Here is an 18,597-nt window from a genome sequence, read left to right as displayed (position 1 = left end):
CCCCCCCCCCGGTGGAGACATCATCAGATTATTTTTTTTTTTTTTTTTTTTTTTTTTTAAAAAAAAAAAAAAAGGAAAAATTATTAATTGCTATTTTTAGTATTCCTGAAAGGGTTTGCAGGATTTTTTGTTTCTTTGCTTGCTTGCTTGCTTTCTTTCAAAGAATGCCCAGGAAAAATATTTATGGTATTTAGAAGTCACATCAACCAACTGCTTTCATGGATTAAAATTATTTTCATTTAATGAAGGTTTTCTTTTTAATTCAGTATGTCAAACTAAAATTCATTATTCCAAGTTTTGATTATGAGAACTCAGAAGACACAATGAAAATACATTCATGCACTGATTCTTGAAAAACTGGAACAAAGTAAATGAAAGTGACATAAGATATTCTTTTCACTAAAACTGTATCACAAGCTCTTCAGAAGCCACCAACATGAAGTGCAAATCTCTTAAGTAGAACAAGCATTTAATCAATTGAAGACTGATTTAGTTATTCTAAAGAACACTCAAATTAACATCTAGTCTACTTACCAACTGTATGGCTATCATAAGAACGGTTTTAAGAGAAAATGTCCTACCACACAAGTCAAATAAATCTTCCAGACTAGGTCCAAGTAGTTCTAGCACCATAGCATTATATTTGCCACATGGGCCAAAATAGTAAACCTGAGGTATTCCACCTGTAAAATAAAGATACAAAGTAATTATAAGGAGTTAAATAAGATTAAAGAACATACCAATAAAATTCCTACCCAATTTCAAGTGGATCTAAAGTTGAAAAATACATTTTTCACACAAAAGCAATAATAAAACCTCATAAAAACAACAGGTAAAAGACAACAGGAGCAATGAAGGTAGTACCAGTTTCATTAAATATTTTATGAATATTACATGTTTGACTTGTGAAAGACTTAAAGCTTTTTATAAAAAATAAAAATTAGAACCTGTTAAGTTTTTTAACAGTAAATTGAAGTAGGATTTTAAAAAGGTATGAAGAGCAGTTTAAATAAGCCCCTTTTCCAAAAAATAGGCATTCAAATTAAATTTTTTTAAACTAAGGCTATGACAAACCTACATTCAGGAATAAAACCACCTTATTATCTATAGAAACTGTTTAAAAATCCAAAAGAAATTAATGAACCCTCAAGTTCAATGAGACATTTAAGTCACATTTTAGATGCATCACCAAAATAAAAATACCATAGATGACAAATTGTTATAGTCACCACTCGTTAGTATTATCTTTTTTCCAAACATAAGCATTTTCTACTTAAATTTGCACTGGAAGGTTTCTCCTGTCTTCTCTTCCTCCATTATTTTTGGCTTCTGTTTAGATAGCACATAAAAGAAAACATTCTTCTTAAATGTGAGTTAGTCCAATAAAAATCTAAACACCACAGACTGGAAGTTTGTTTTACTTTTAATCTAGATTTCTAATAAAATGTATGGTAGACTGAGCTTTATTAATTCAAACCATATGGACAGGAATTTTTTTAATGTAATTGTAAGAACATACGACAAAGGGAATATTTAGAAGTCTCAAGGGGAACCTATGATAAAGAGTTATCCGGGTTTCACTTCTGAAGGATCATAGTAGACACCACTCAACTTCTTAAAATTCTTTCAAAAGTCAATGTCCAGAGAGAATTCATTACATTCAATTCTTATTGTCAAATCATTTAAAGTGACTTAAGAGAAAGAGATCTTTGAATAAAACACAATTTCACATTTAAAATTTTATATTAACAAACACAATTTTTTATGTTCTAGTTGTGCATTTTTTTCACATAGAAATTTATTAAAATAAAAATTAAGTTCGGAACAAAACATACATAATTTTCAAACACCACATATGGGAACAAAAATATCCTACTGGATGTTCAGGTAACATACTCTTAAATACTATGTGAACAGGCACAAAATGCACCAATCTAGAAGGACAAAAAGCAAATTTAGTGTTAAAGCTACATTTGTTTTCAGATCTTGCATATAGTCTAAACTGTAAACTGTCACTCTGATACTTTATTTCTAAGCCTAGCATTTTTCCTGATGTAAAATAAGTGTCACATGCTCCAACACAAAACACTTGAAGAATATGTTAATCTGCGGTTCATAAAAACTATAAGAAACCTAAGACTGTACTATTGCCTTGAAAATTTAATTTTTGTTGTGTTTTCTATGGCAGCATTCCAGAAACCCTGGCAGGAACATATATTTACTGTACATATTTCCTCAGACAGTGATACCAATGCCATAAATTTTGTGAAAACTAGGGTTAAAAGTCACATGCATTGCACTGAGAAGATTCCCTTAGTATCTAGTCTGTTACAAGAATCACTGAGCAAAGATAATCCTGATGCGCACAGCTTAAGACCAGCAAAAGTTGCATGTTACCGGAGTCAATTACTCTGTTCTTTTTCCTGAACAGAAGTATAATAAGCATGTCCACATAACTAGGCTTCTCCTGGCACAGCAGGAGAATCAGTTAAATACTTTTAACAAATTAGTTAAAGGTAACTAAACCTTTAGTGGAGACATAATCAACTTTCATTTTAAGTTAGCAGTGCACATAAGATCACCCACTTCATTAGAAAGTGCTTCCTGAAAGAATACTTGACAAAATAAACACAGGCATCAAAAAAACTGGAAATGTTCTTTAGTATTCTCAAGCACCACATTTACAATTACGCTAGCAACAATGCCACCTACAGTGAACAGCACATATATTCCAAAAATTAATAGGAAAATATTCTGCACTCCTGGAATTTACAGATTTACATAAACAGCTGTCTTAAGAAGCCAGGAAACCCAGAAGTTTAAAAATATCAGTATTTAAAGCCCTATCATCCAATTTTACTTTTGCCTTTTTGTACATATGCATAGTTTGACTATATAATTAAAAATAACTTGACATGATTGCCTCAATTAATCTTGCACTTCCTCATATGCACTGGACCTCTTATTCAGAAGAATACATCTTGTTCACTTAAGGAAACTAGTTAATACAGACTTTTTTTTGGCTTTTCAATATGTATCCTCTGTGTCTTATTTTTTAAGAGCATTTCACTCATCTCTTTGCTACAAGTGAGAATAATGAAAACATAACCCATAAAAATTCAGTTTTACTCTTCAAATTTTCTGAAGACTAGAGCTTCCATTTATTTTTTAAATATGCATAATCATACTTGTATCTGTACTAATATACTTAACATGCATAATCATACCCATTTCAGAAAGACTTCACAAGAGTAGCTTATTGCTGCTAAAGAAGGAGCACAGACCACACTGTACACTATAGTGGAACACGGTACAAGATAGTGTTTTTAATTGTAAGATCATCCCTAATTATAAGATAATGGATTAGACCACATAAGGGGATATTGTAACTCTAGAAGTCAATTTTTCTGCCTCCACTTTCTGGTACAGTGGAATTACACATGGAAATGTGGATGTATCTGCAGAAGCAAATTAACAGATGCACAGAAACATAAGTAAAAAACAAAAACAAAAAACCCACAAAAAAACCATCCCAAACCACACAAGCGTATAAAGAGGACGAAAAGCACTGGGAATTTGGAAGAAAGAGTACCACTTGTAATGGCCTAAGACCTAGTCAGAGAATCTCTGTTCTTACATTTGCATGTTTAAAGACATCAACTCCAAAATATTGCCAAGAGAAGTTAGTCTCCTCCATTACCACTCTATCTGCTCTGTGTTTCTTTATATCATTTTAAAATATTAAGTGCACTTTAAAAATACAGAAGCCAGAAGAGTTTTGGGCTTTGTCTAGACTTACAGAACTTGTTTGCACAACTACATGCTAGTAAAAGAGGAAACATTTGTAGAAAGGAATTTGTGACATTGTCAGATTTGTAGTCAGAGTTGCCAATTTCAGACGTGTATTTATAGGAGATGTAAAAAAATACCCTGTAACAATTTATTCTACCATATCGTATCATGAAAACACCACAGCAACTCCTGGTAAGTACACAGGCTGGGCAGGAAGTCAGTGTTTCAGCTGTAATCCATTTCATTTTATGCAACATGGCAAGAATAGTACTTATTCTACCTACAACACTTGGTCTTCTGATTATACAAAAACTCCAGAATACCTCGAAGTTGTGTTTAACATGTTAAGGTAGTAACTTCTGCAAGGCAGATATGGAGTATTACATCTAAAATCCCCTGTGTTTATAAAATCATTTCATATTAACAGTTTCAAGTACTAGAAGTTTGCCGTTTGGGGGATTTTTTTTGTTTGTTTTTAAATCAAAATATTTTTACTCCTTTTGCTTAAAAATAATAACCTAACATCATTCTGTTATTTGCATTATTTCTTCATGCCTCTAGATCTCCAGGAGAAAAGTCAGAAAGTAACCTGTTACTAAAAGAGAGTATCTGGGGGTTTTCCCCCAGAATAAAGATATAAATGTGAGTTCTTTTATGTAAATCTTAAAGAAAAACAAAGTAAGTTAGAAAAACAATGAAATTTTCATTTCTAGGAAATTAAGAATTCATCTTTTTGTTGACTGGATATTCCAATACTTATTACTAATTAAGAGCATGTATTTTATTTCCATTTTGAATTAGTCTGCCTACAACCACTGAAGCCCTTTGGTGTAAGAATATAAGAGGGAAATACTGGGAATTTGTCCAGTCTTTTTTCTGTGAAATTAGAAGTTGGTGTTCTTGGTTACCTTGCTCAATAATAAACTTTGATTGCTATTCAACCCTTTCTATTAGTTTGACAGATCTGCCCCATTCTCAAAAATCCTTTTTAAAAAGAAGTAGCCCCCTCCAAATTATGTGCAGAGTTCAATGCTTGTCACACTAATGTTACATAAAGTTAAAAGTAACCTCCTATTCTTCCATCAATGAGGAAACTTACCTGTGGCCAAAAAATGGTATAACATACTCCCACTAAATTACTTTAACACTAAAACATCTAATTCCGTTCTAGGTTTACAACTCTGCATACAGTATCCTTATTTTCAGATATGAGTCACATTTGCTTATCCATAGTTATTTATACTTGCTCACAAGTAAAACACTTTCATCTGAATGGATTCAATTTACCAAAGCCATCTGCAATGCTTTAAGCAACTGCCCTATCATAAAATTGTAAATCCATTTTAAACCAATGTGACTTTCAGTCCCATTTTACTCATGCCAAAAATGAAGAAAGTCTTGACTTGGAAATTCACTGCCTGTATACTGTTTGGATTCCAGTTTCTTTTTCTAGAAAAGTTAATTTTCACTAGCCACCTAAAATGTAGTTGCTGTACACTAGTGGTCTCCAAAATAGAGTGCACACACCCAAAAAGTAAGCAAGACTATCCACTAGCATGGAGGAAAAAATATGTATGAGAACTTACACTTATTTTTTATACTAAAAAAAAGAAACTAAGGTTTGCTATTATCAAATGTGCAGCTTGACACCAGAGCCCTCACTCAAGCAGATGGTTGAGTCACATAACAGTATACACAGGAGAGATCCTGGCAGAACAGTGGGAGTGTGAAGATCATGACAACAGTGTACTCATTTGTTTGCTCACTTTCGGCTTACTGCAGTTTACGTGCACTCAGTTAAGTGGATTTACAGCCTATATTGTCTAGTTTTCATTAAACTACCCCTCACAAAACGGACAAGAGGATTAAAACAACGTATACAAAGAAACCACACATTGAACATAATGTTACTAAAACTAGCAGAAGCAAACAAGAAAACAGAACAGCTGACACTTCTACTGCTTGTATGAGCTTGTTTTCAAGAAGAATTTTTTTTTTAAAAGCTAATATAGAAGACTACCACTTTGTGTTTATCAGATCAAGAAAACTGTATTAAGTATTCCATACAAATTCTCATGCTGTGATAAAAATTGTGCCTCAAAATATAATAAATATAAAAAATATTACCAAAATATCATCAAAACCATTATGAAAATATAAAATAGGGGTACATATCCTCCAGTTAAGTCATTTTTTTCCACAACTGTATACACTGCAATACCTCCACTATTTTACTATTAGTAAGTCAGGCTTATACTTTGCTTTACATTAAGAGAACAGAATTTTCTTTTCTCTTGTTCCCAGTTTCTTAGCGCCAAGTTATTGAACAGAACTACTTCTATCACCTGTCAAGACTGGTTTATCACTCAAATGCTTTAGTCCATCATGTTTAGGTACATGATGTACAGAAAGTTTTAAAGCTGACAGGTCTGACTATAACGATGTTAAGACAAAACCATTAGAATAGAGGAAACATTATTGATAGATAACAACTGTATCTGTCAAACAGCTTTAAAATAAAGAAAATGAACTAGAAGTTATTTCTAGTTCATTACCATTATCCACCTTGGCTGCTATCTTTTTCAAGAACTTCAGCATCAAACTTGATTTAAGCCTGAGGTTACAGGCTATTCACTGCAATTATCTAATGCAATATACGTAAAGACTAGCGTGAACACAGATCTCTATCCTAAAGCAGAAATTACAGCTACTTGCTTTAACACAGATAAGATACTACATCGGAGCCTCAATTACTGCATACGTGTGTCCTTATTCAGAAAAAAAAAAAAAAATTAACTTGATAAACAAGCAGTACAGACTGATGGTCAAAGAAATATGTAACACACAGATCAATGGCAATACCACTTGTATTTAACCTTGTGTTCCAAATCTACCATTGATTTAATTTTGAGCTATAACTTGGCAAAGTATCTCTATGAAATACAACCTAAATTTGTAAAGCTATTAAACAAATAAGCAGTTTTTTAGTTTCTTGTAATATTAGTTTCCTTTGAGAGTTTCCTCTCAGCCAGTCAAGAAACACACCTACTGATGTGATCTGCATTATATCTTACTGCTTAGATTGTCTGTCAAATCAGATCCATAAATGCCAGTAAAATACACAAGATTGCAGGTGCAGAAGAAACTGTTCTGTGTTCAGCTTCCTACACCCCACTGCTTTTTATTTATAGTTCTAATTTTCACATGTGGCAATTCACTGGACACAAGGAAAAATACCTTAAACTGAATAGATCAAAGATTTGCAGTAACAACCATCTTCTACTTCACATTCATACTGGTACTCTGTCACAGATGCAATTCAAGAGCCTGCCACAAACACAAGTATTGCCTACTAAAACTTGAGAACCTAGCTTTAATCCTCTGAAAATAAGCAAATACAAAATCCAAGATAGTGCAAGACCTGTTTTTTGACTTGAGCCAAAGCAGCCATAAAACGGCAGGAAATGTAGCACTTTATGGTTTCTGAATCCATGATCATCCATACACTGTAGAACTCTAAACACAGAATTAGCAATAATATATAAGCAATATGACTTCAGCACTGTTAGAATGCCATGTTGGAGGCATTGCATCACAACACTTAGACCACATTTCTTATTTACAAATATAAGTTTGCAAATATAAGAAATAATAAAACAGTAGTAAGATTTTTCCATTAAAATACATCTAGTGTAACTAGTTATTTACATTAATAAAATAGAATTAGACATGCATTTACTGTAGGCCTTACTAAATCAAATATCCATTTATCTAACACTCACAGTGTTCCATGAACTGTAGCATCAAGCCCTCCTTCACAATTACAGCTGTTATATTTTATATAAAAAATACTAATCACTCTCTGCAATCTGAGTGTGTGACGTGATTTGAAAATAAACAAATATACAATTTTTTATATACTGCCAAACATCTTACGGACAGTAATTACTTTTTCTCAGAAACATTAAATGTAAATTATAGGTGCACATGTTAAATTTATGCAGCTGTCACTCTCACCAGATCTCTTGCACTCATTCTAGGGAAAAAAAAATACTTTAAATATAAATTGAGAAAATGCTGTATATTTCCTTAAGTCAAATGCTAGAAAGGACTGGAATAAAACAAGAAAAACTGTCAGCAACATTTCTTATAGTTTTTGTTGGACTATGCTTTAAAAACAAATTGTAATTATAATCATCATTTATTCACTTAAATTAATAATTGAGAAGATCAACCTTCCTGTTAAAGTATATCAGCAACAATGGAACTCAAAACTGAATCAGCTTTTTCCCCAAATAAATCACAACAAAACCATAACAGACATTAGAACATGGATTAACAGCACATATGAATAGACATCTCTTTAGTCAAGACATTCATTATTTGATTCCAGTTTAAGTGCTTTTAACAAAAAATTTTTAAATTAAGCACAGAGCATGATTTTCTAAGTTCATCTGTCATATTTTTATTATTTAATAGATTAAAAACCACTTCAACTGCTTATTGTTTATTCTCCTACATAACCCCAAAGCAGAACAAAAGTAATGACGTAGGACAGCACTACTAAAAAAAATAAATTAAAAAAAAAAAAAAGTTTTTCACTTAAGAGTACGTTTTCAGCTTCCTACCTCAGAGTACAGCTTAAAGCAACGTTCACATGAAGTTACTAAAAAAATTCACTTTGCATTTACATTGAATGTTACCAATATATACCGGCAGGTTACGAAGTGAGAGAACTCAAAGGCACACACATAAAAACTCATAAAACATTCCTTACATATGCAAACTAAGACTATCCTGAACTGAGTTACCTTCTAACTCTGTTGTTAACAGCTAGGCATTTTGTCTTCAAGTTTCATTGTTACTGATTGTTAGAAACATAATGCACTTTTTTTAGAAATGAAATTATATTCTAAAATCTGACACTCCATTAAATTATTACTCCTTTAATTAAGTAGTGGGAACATTCAATTAATATTTCTGCACATATATCACGTTAGAGTACTCTTGCAAAAATCTTCCTTTCAAATACACTTAAAACTGTGGTAACTTCCATAATTTTTATCTTATAACAACAAAAAGTGGAGGATACTAATCGCAAAATATTTTGAAAAATATAGAATGGGATAAGTTATTTCGGACTGTTTCTATGAGGTCTATGAATAAAAATGATCACTTGTCACATTAATCTAGCTGCAAATTACTTCTAGCACTACAATCAAGCAGACTTCTTACTGAGATACTTCCTCATTATATGGTAGAATATCAATCTAGTAAATTACAATCTACAAATTGAGAAAGGAATTAAGAGATCATAATAAAGCATCCTGGGAAGAGTTACAGCAGAGCACAGATGCTGATGAACTGTGATGAAACCATGCTGTGCTGCATTTTCTTCCACAGGCTGAAGTGGAAAGCAGGTTGGCTATGGCCCAGGGAATAAGCTAGAGGTGATCTCAACAGCAATCTGAAATCACATTGTCTTCTCCCATATAAGAGTAGTAATTTTAGTGGTTCACAGTGAAAGATTACCCAAAAAAAAAAAAAAAATCAACCGTTGCTATCTTAAATACAAAAGATAGCCTCCCTTTCACTGCCAGTATCTGCTTCATGCATTCTAGATCCTGAACACAGTTGTATTAAAAAAAATACATACACAGTCTCAAGCTGGTCTGAACTGAAAATGAGAGGAAGAAACACATTTTCATCACCATAAATATTTTTGTCTTTACCTACAGGAAAAAGCACTGAACACTACAGTACTGAACTTAATTCTTGGCCTTCAGCCCATCAAACACCTTTTCAACACAGAAAACAAGGAAAAAACTATAAACAGCAATGTCTACCCTACCAGTCAACACTGAACAGTGTATAATGTACCTTCTAACAAAGAAGCATTCAATTTCAAGCCTTAAGGCACTTTGCACCAAAAAACCCCTGAAATTCAGAGTATTTCAAACTGATTTTGCTACATTCCCAAACCAAAACACAGCATCAATTTGGAGAATCCCAGCTTGCTCAAAATGCTAAAATAAATATTCTACTGAGCCCTATTACCAAAACAGTGATCAGACTCCACTCCTCTACAACAGTAGCTGACCACCATGCACAAATGCTTAGTACTTCCCCAGCTGCAACCTCTCAAGATTACATACAGGCTTGTTCTTACACTAATAGCATTTACTAGCCAATACATACGCAAGTGATCTCATAACATTTCTGAATTTCCCAAATCACATTATGTCAGCATTGCAATCTTCTTCAACCACTAACCCAACCACTTTTTCATTACCATTGTCCGAGCAATATGATTCTGTTATGTCTAAAGCAGGCTCCCATGACTTCAAAACTGAAAAATATATTTCTAGATAGCAATGCAGAGTGAATTTACCAATGACTGTTAGTAACAAACCATGGAAAACATTCTTATGCACAGAAAGCAATATTTAGCATTTATTTCACACTGGTCATAAACTTTTAAAATACAACAGCTTTTTCTATAGTACACAAATATAGAAATTATATATGGTCAACAGTCACCCTGCAAGAAAAGTGTTCGACTGGCAGTTTTAAGAGCTGAAGTTTTTATACTTCAGTAAAAGAAGTACAGAAGTTAAGAAAAATAAAATACCCTTAACAATACTGAGCATCTGCCTTCTCCAAAGTGTCAATACAGAAGTAGGATAATCCACAGCTGAACAGATCTTTGTCTCTCAAAAATGACTTCAAATGTAAGCCCTTGTTTCTATAGACGGGTACTATAGTAACAGTGTTCTTAGTAAAACAGCAGCGTTGCAGACACAAGCTCTACCAAGGCAGGTTAAGCAGCAAAAGCTGCCTGCTATTCTTTTGTTCTACTTGTCAGATGGGTAAGTACAAGAGAGTCCTCTTTCACTTGTCATGAAATGACTCACAGTCATTGTGATTAATGACCCACAGATTTATTAAGAGATGTTAGAAAGATCAGACAGTAAAAGTTGAATACTTTTTTACACTCTTCAACATATAACAACACATAATTTAATATGTACACAGACTCCTTATTGTAAAAAGGAACTGAACCATCCTGTAAAAACCTACCTGACACAGAAATAAAGCATTTTAAAAGTTTTGATCAGTAACATTTTTAAATTGAAAAAATCTCACATTAAAAAAATGTCAGCTTTACTGCTCAATGTTCAAATTGACTGAGCAGTTACTGATTTTTCCCCCTCTCAGTCACTCCTAGTAGGAAAGGACACTGAATTTACATGCAGCTAAACTATGAACATAGCACATGAAACAGATTTACCTTCTCACCATGAGAAGAAAGACAAATAGCACAAAAGATGAATATCAAAAAAATCAAGAAAAAATACAAAACTGTTCTTTTTATTTCTGCAATTTCAGGAAAGAATTCAGATGTAGTTTTGGTTTTAGTATGGCATCTATAATAATGTATCAGTTTTTCTCCTCATTCACATTTGGACATTAAGAAAAAAAATACTTTTAACTAACACTGGATTAGAATTAAGGGTATTTTAAATTCCATCTGTAGGTTGCTCATTCAGTTGACTAGAAATTTCTGCATACTGACTAAATGTTCTCAAACTTCATGGGGAGAGCATGCTCACAGTTACTGAATGCCAAAATTATGGCAGAAAAGGGACAGCAATTTCCATAAAAATCTCTACTGTTATATAAAACTTAAATGATAGCTAAATAACCTGTGACTAAAATAAGCCACATCTTTACACTAATTTAAGAACTACTTTCAATAAGTTTTAGATCCATTTCCCTGAATAATTAAAAAAGGTTTTAAAAAAGCCTGAAGTACATAAAAAGTTTCCTATTTAGGAAAGATTTTTCACATTTTTTTCCAGACAGACATCTACATGCTACTGCACATTCACAGGTATGTTTAGTAAGAAGCATATTTGAGAGTAAAGTTACAGATTATAAGCCTTCTTTATGAGCAGATTGTCTCCAAAGGAATACAGTTTTAAAATGTTAATGCATTTTCATGCTAGTTAAAAGTACTTTTTATTAAACACAAAGAGAAAATACTCTCAGTCCAAAAGTCCTGTGTATAAAAACAGCACATCTGTCTTTTTTCATGTTTATTTTTCCCTTGTTCTTTCAGGAAGCAGAACTATAAAACATCCCCCAAAATTTTTTCACTCAAGCAATGTATTCCATCTTCATGGCATTCAAGAAGCAGAATAGCAAGACTCTTACCACAGAAATTAATAATTTTTAAAACTTCTATGTCACAAGGTCATTATAAAAGCCTATGTCACAAGGGATATTATAAGAATAAGTAAGTAGACAAATACTGGCTGGAGATAAGAGAATATGGAAGAAAACACACAACTTCAAAATGCTACTCCTTCCATCAAGTGTGCTCACAAGATCAGAGGAAGCACTAAAGATGCTCTGTTAAAAAGGGTTTGAAGGTAAGATAATCTGTTGCCCAATAACAGTCTCTTTACACACTTTCAGGAAGCAATTTCTGGAAAATAATTTTCTTCCAGAACTATTCATTCACATGTTAATGTCTCTCTCCTCCCCATGCCACCCTCAAATAAACTGGAATTTCAAAGGTATTTTAACCCTTAAACTTCACATTATTTCACACTCAGCATGAATCTATATCATAACCTGTAGAATTAATAGTTCTTATTTGTGAAAAATGAAGTTTTGTTTATCGGAAATAATGTCCCTCCTTACAAAATCAGGAAAGAAAGGGAGTACTATTCCCTTTTCACCAGCTGCTTCTGAAACCACTTTTTAGTAGTCACATGCTATTAATTCACATGTGCCCATATACATGAGGAGAACAAGTGGAAAGGCTACTTAATACAACTACATGCAAAATAAACAGTCCATACTCGGGTATAAAGCTATGAGACAAATTACAAGATGTTTTGTGTGAATAAACAAAAACATCATGACAGAAAGACAACTCCATCATGATTAAGAAAGCCTGCAATTCTGGATTTCATAGAACCATAGAATGTTGTGAGTTGGAAGGGACCCACGAGGATCATCGAGTCCAACTCCTGTCCTAGCACAGGACAGTCACAAGATTCAGACCATGTGTCTGAGGGCCTTGGCCAAATGCTTCTTGAGTATTGTCAGGCTTGGTGCCATGACCACCTCCCTGGGGAGACTGTTCCAGTGCTCCACCACCATCTGCGTGAAGAACCTTTCCTAATGGCCAATCTAATCATCCCCTGGCACATCTTCCTGCCATTTCCCCTGTTCCTGTCATTGGTCGCCAGAGAGAAGAGATCAGCATCTGCCCCTCTTCTTCCCCTTGTGAGGAAGTTCTAGACCACGATGAGATCTCCTCTCAGTTTCCTCTTCTCCAGGCTGAACAATCCAAGCGATTTCAGCCTCTCCTTGCACAATTTCCCCTCTAAACCCTTCATCAATTTTGTGTCCCTCCTCTGGACACTCTCCAGTAGCTTTATGTCCTTTTTATACTGTGGTACCCAAAACTCCACCCACCCAGTACTCAAGGTGAGGCCGCCCCAGTGCAGAGCAGAGCGGGACGATCCCCTCCCTCGACCGGCTCACAGTGCAGTCAGTGCTTGATGCACCCCAGGACACGGTTGGCCCTCCTGGCTGCCAGGACACACTGCTGGCTCATGTTCAACTTGCCACCAATCAGAACCCAGAGGGCTCCAGACAACTGGAACTGCTAGTACAGTGAGTAATTACTTATCAGAGAAACCTCCTATTTGCTCACAATCACTATTCTTCACATTTCTTCCAGCAATAACAGCTATTTTTATACCTCCTACGATGGACTCTTCTGCCACTTTGCACAATGAACGTACACCTCCTTCAATTTACTCTCTCTGACAAAAGTACAACCACTACCCATAAATATCTATAGGGATAGATCTGCCATAAGATTTTTTGTACATCCTGTTCTATGTAGTAAGAATTAGCTGCTTCCTGAATTTACCTCTCGGTCCATCAACTTTCCACCACTATGTTTTCCAGCTGTTCATGTGACAAAATTTCTTATAATCTACACTTGACAGTAAACATGTAAGTAATGAAAAATCAGTAAACCAAATTGCCTCAGATTACATGAGGACAGAATTACATAATTTTGCAACATTTTCCTAAAATAATCTTGAGCTGCATAACTTTCTGGGCTTGAGTGCCCAGTTCCTGCAAAGATGGGAGAAGAAAGTATGCTGCAGAAAGACAAGGAATCAGCAATTTTTTTAACTTCTCTCTAAGAAGATGGGAGCATGAGTACTACTTTCCTCATGATGAGTCTTTCCCACAAAATCCATTAAAATGAGTCACAAGTGGGGTGCCTGATAAAGTCAGACAAGACAAGAAATGGTAGGGTTCTACACCTGCTGGAGGACACTTTCACTTTGAAATAAAAGCAGGTTACTTCAAAAACAGAGGACGTCTATACAAGTTTCTTCAAAAATATTGAAGATGGCTAGTAACTCATCAGTTCTTGTTTTCATCTTCATGCAAAGAATCAGAGATATTCTCCCTTACAGTACTTCAATGAGGAAACAGAGAAAGCAATAAAGTTGTCGCAACCAACAAACAAGATTACAAAGATGGAATTATATCCAAAGTAAAGCAGACTAACTTTGACTTACCTACATTCTTACACTAAACACAGTTCCCCAATCTTAGTTACATTTGCTAGGACATTTTCCCCAATAAATAATCCCATAAGGGTTCCTACCTTTGAGAAGCATTGCATATTTTCTGCGGTCTGAACTAGTAATTACAGCTTTATTCTCACCTCCACTACACAGCTATTTTGCAATTTTATACAGTTACACCTTGGTTTTCAGAGCTGGGTACTGTTCCCAGCTTGTAGGCTGCCATGTCTCTGTTAGGTAAGCAATTAAGATCTCTGCTTTCCACTTACCAGCTATTTCACAATGCCAGTGTATGCTGACAATTCACAACTACTTACAAAGAATCAGACATTATACACTGATGACTTTCTGCAATTAGCAAGCATATAAGACTCAATATTCTGACTAGACATTCTGCAACTTAATTTTCCATCTATGAACAGGAATAGACCATGTCATGCCTTGCAGAGAGTTATCTCTAAAGATTCCCAGTTGCAGAGTGTTCATACTACAGCATAAAAAAATGTTCTATATGAATGGAAAGTATTGGAAAGTATGTTTCCCTAGAGAGGGCCTGTCCTGGTTTCACCAGGACAGAATCACAGGCCAGCCATGGTGTGCAGGCCGTGAGCAGTTTCCAGTCAGCCAGGTGCTCAGGCTGGGAGGGCCAAAAGCCAGGGCAGCTGACGCGAGCCAGCCAACAGGTGTATCCCACACCTTAGAGCTCATGCTCATTAGAAAGGGGGAAGTTTGCTGAGGGTGGGGAAGCCTCCCCTCCTCTTCAGGGTCACCATCTCTGGACTGAGTATAACTCTGTATATTTTTGTTTCATTAAATCTGTTTTCACTTCAACCCACGGGCTTCCTTTCCTTTTCCCAACTCCACTCCTCAGCTGGGGAGAGGGTCATTGGGTGATAGAGCAACTGCTATAGTTTAGCCCCAGATACAGGCAAAACATAGACAGAGTCTTTAAAGAAGAGCAGAAAATTTAGAAAGCTACCCGATACCTAACTAGAGAAACACTATCCAGTCGATCTTGAATTTTTAAAAGTAAACGAGTATTAAAATTCATCACAAAGTACATTCAAGGCAGTATTATGAAAGTGGTATGGGCATGTTCATTTTGTATTCCCTGACCTTCAGACATGACTTTTCAGCTTAAATACTATTTTATTGTAGTTTAAGCATAGCTTTAAAATCACTGTTACAAACTCCAAGCTGTCTTTGACAGAAAAAAATGAGTGCACATAAAGAAAACAACTATTAGTAGTTCATTTTATAAAATAAACTTCTACATTAGTGAAAAATTGAAAAAGTAACTAACTACATGACCTATGAGAAACTATTCTAGCAATTAAAGGAACATTTTCAAAGGAAAGCTACTGTAAGATTTTTTTTTTTCTGGGGTATAAGTGGTTTAGGGAAGATTTGTACTCATTTTCTTAGTTTAAGAAGCTTCACCTCCTGCTAACTGGCTATACAAAGTTTTGTGAAAGGCACACAAATATGTGACAAGTTTTAGGTATTGCTCACCTATAAAAGCAAAAAGTGATAACTGGATCACTGGGGAGACCATTATAAGCATATTTCTGGGTGCAAAGCACCAAGGGGAGCGAAATAAGAAATTCAAACTTTAAAATGCATTTAAACTTTTTTAAAAAGTATTTAAGAGGCTTAAAACTGGTAAGCAGCAATATATACTGTACCAATGGAAGTGAAGTAAAGTAAAACTTAGACTGAAGCTATTTAAATATCATAGCAACTTTAAATAAAAATACGTGATTAGTAGATTAGCAGTTTGGTCATTCACAGTGTTTATTCAATTAGAATGCACTGGGAATACTCTAAGACTACTTAGTTTAGGCTACACCCATATGCACATAAATTCTGTGATATTCAAGATTTATTAAATAGTCTAAGGATTTCACAGACACACTTTAAAGACTAGAACAAAAAAAGTCTTACAATACTAGAAAAAAATATACATTAATTCAGTGACTCATGGGGCTTTTTTCCGCTTTAAGTAACTAAGGACACTTTATTAAATAGATTTATACTTCTAAATCTGAGAACTTCTATGAAAAATTGATCCTGGATTACATTACAGTAAAATGCATGACACTGCTTTTTACCTCCAGATCCTAGCTGCTTGTAGAATCTGTATTCCAAATGTAGCTGTGGTGCTCTCGACTTCATTGGCTCCTGATTTAAAAACAAAAACAACATTTAAAACAAAGCCTCTCTGCCAAAGCCTAAAAACCAATACACTAACCTACTACCAGCCAAACTAGCCCTACTGCTTCCAAGCCACATGGAAAGTTTGAATGTTTCTTCCAAAATTACTGGTAATTAAGAAACTAAGGAACCAAGACTTCCGTCAGGTAAGACTAGAGCATACAGGGACATTTACATCTTGTATTGCCCCATGGGACTGGGATCCAACATGCAAATCCAATCACAGATCCACAATGGAAAAAATAATTTGTTTCTCCTGAGCACGTGGGTCACGTGTCTTGCAGCTCTCAAGACGGGGTACTGATACGCAGCTTAACAGGTTGAAAAGACTGTCCACACACCTGCTAACATGAAAAATGTATCTCGATTAAAAAAAAAAAAAAGTTTTATCCTAGGATCTTGACCAAAAAAATACCAAATCCTTCCACCAAATGGTGACAGTTCATCAGAAAGTAAGTAGCACCATTCTAAACTATAAATAAAAAAAAACACCACCAGAATAAGTTCATAACTCAAATCTTTCTTTTCCTAACATAATTTAAGAAACTTAATGAAATCTTCGTACTGTGTTCTACATACTAACGTGGCAAGGTCTCACAGAATGAGGTGACATGAAATTAAGCCCAGGAACACACAAGCAGCCTAAATGAAAACCCTAACTACTTGAGTACTTCCCTTTGCAACGTAAAGGTACTTTATTATAAGATTTTTAATCTCCTAGAGCATCTTTTAGAAGACATGCCTCATTCCTTGTGATTTGTAACATATTCAAATGCATCAGTGATAATGTGGACATTAATTGTGCATTATTTCTACACAGGCTGCTCTTACTAAAATTGCAGCACATAATTAGTAAAGCTCTTACTACACTTACAAGCAATAAACAATACTGCTGGATGTCAATTTTCAGGAGAAGTTTGGGAAAAGTGTTCATCTCTTTCTTCACACCATCTTCTCCAGAAATTAACAGTTTATTAACCTGTGTTGTTTCCTAGTGGTAAAGCTAGGCCATAGAAACCACAAGCCATTGTGCAATCATGGCAAATTTAGTCCTTTTCCTCAACCCATCTCCCTCCATCATTAGAAGGTCTCAAATTGCCATGACTGCTGTAGCCAATGTCCCAGGCAGGTTAAACTTATGCACTTGATTTCGCCAAGATGTCAAAGGTTGAGGACTAAAAGTAGAAAGGGCCGATGTAAGAGTTTCTACAGAAAACAAATAGAATTTAATATATGCTTTTTATGCTCCAGAGCATTCATCCTAGCTGAACACTGCAATTCTTCACAAATTAGTAAGAACTTTATTAAACAAAAAGGTGTTGATCCTTCACAAATTGAATTACTAAGCAAGAATAACTGGACCACTAAAAGATCCCACTTTCAGTTTATGAGAACACATGAAATTTATTGTCAAATATTAAAAGACAAAACACGTTACAGTAAATGTGTACCTAAGCAAATCAGTGCAACTATCAGTGCAACTAGTACCACTAGTACTCAGCTTTCAGAGGTATAAATAAATCCATTATCAAGCATGTTACTAAAACATTTTAACCTTTTACAACACCACACAAATTTAGCTACTAGTTTTCCTGCAGTAGTATTATACAAGTCTGCTAGCTACAAAACATATAACTCTCTATATGGTCTCTAATTAAAGCTTATAATTCTGCCTGCTAAGAGGAGAATATTTTAGTCCATGAAACTCTGCATGTCAGTTGAATATACTAAAATAAGACACTGGCTTACAGGCAGTTTGATTTTGTTCAATTACAGAGTTTTGCCTTAATTGATAGTACATTAACAACTTAATCACCACTCCATGTTATAAGACGCTCTCATAACAAGGATGATAAATAGTTTGTATGTATTAAATTTATGTGACTAGACAAAAAAAAAAAAAGTCCTAGGGAAAAGAAACAGCTTCCAGTTTTTGACACACACAGCTACACCTTTTCAA

General features: G+C 34.5%; 1 protein-coding gene across 7 annotated transcripts in view; it reads right to left on the bottom strand.

Moving 5' to 3' along the window:
• Window positions 1–18,597, bottom strand: part of CSNK1G3 (casein kinase 1 gamma 3) — a 58,057-nt gene that overhangs the window by 31,194 nt on the left and 8,266 nt on the right. For 6 of the 7 annotated variants that reach the window (XM_029086925.1, XM_010175684.1, XM_010175685.1 and 3 more), the window contains 2 exons: window positions 16,535–16,604; window positions 535–683 (listed from right to left, as the gene is read on the bottom strand). In XM_029086925.1, coding sequence (XP_028942758.1) covers window positions 535–683; window positions 16,535–16,604 — 219 coding nt within the window. Of the gene's footprint in view, window positions 1–534; window positions 684–15,874; window positions 15,878–16,534; window positions 16,605–18,597 lie in introns of all 7 variants that reach the window. The other variant, XM_029086926.1, reaches the window with a different exon arrangement.

Source organism: Antrostomus carolinensis, unplaced genomic scaffold (assembly GCF_000700745.2).
Source record: "Antrostomus carolinensis isolate BGI_N321 unplaced genomic scaffold, ASM70074v2 scaffold1989, whole genome shotgun sequence".
NCBI classification, from domain to species: domain Eukaryota; kingdom Metazoa; phylum Chordata; class Aves; order Caprimulgiformes; family Caprimulgidae; genus Antrostomus; species Antrostomus carolinensis.
The sequence above is the reverse complement of the archived record's forward strand: the minus strand, read 5'-3'. Positions and strand labels throughout refer to the sequence as shown.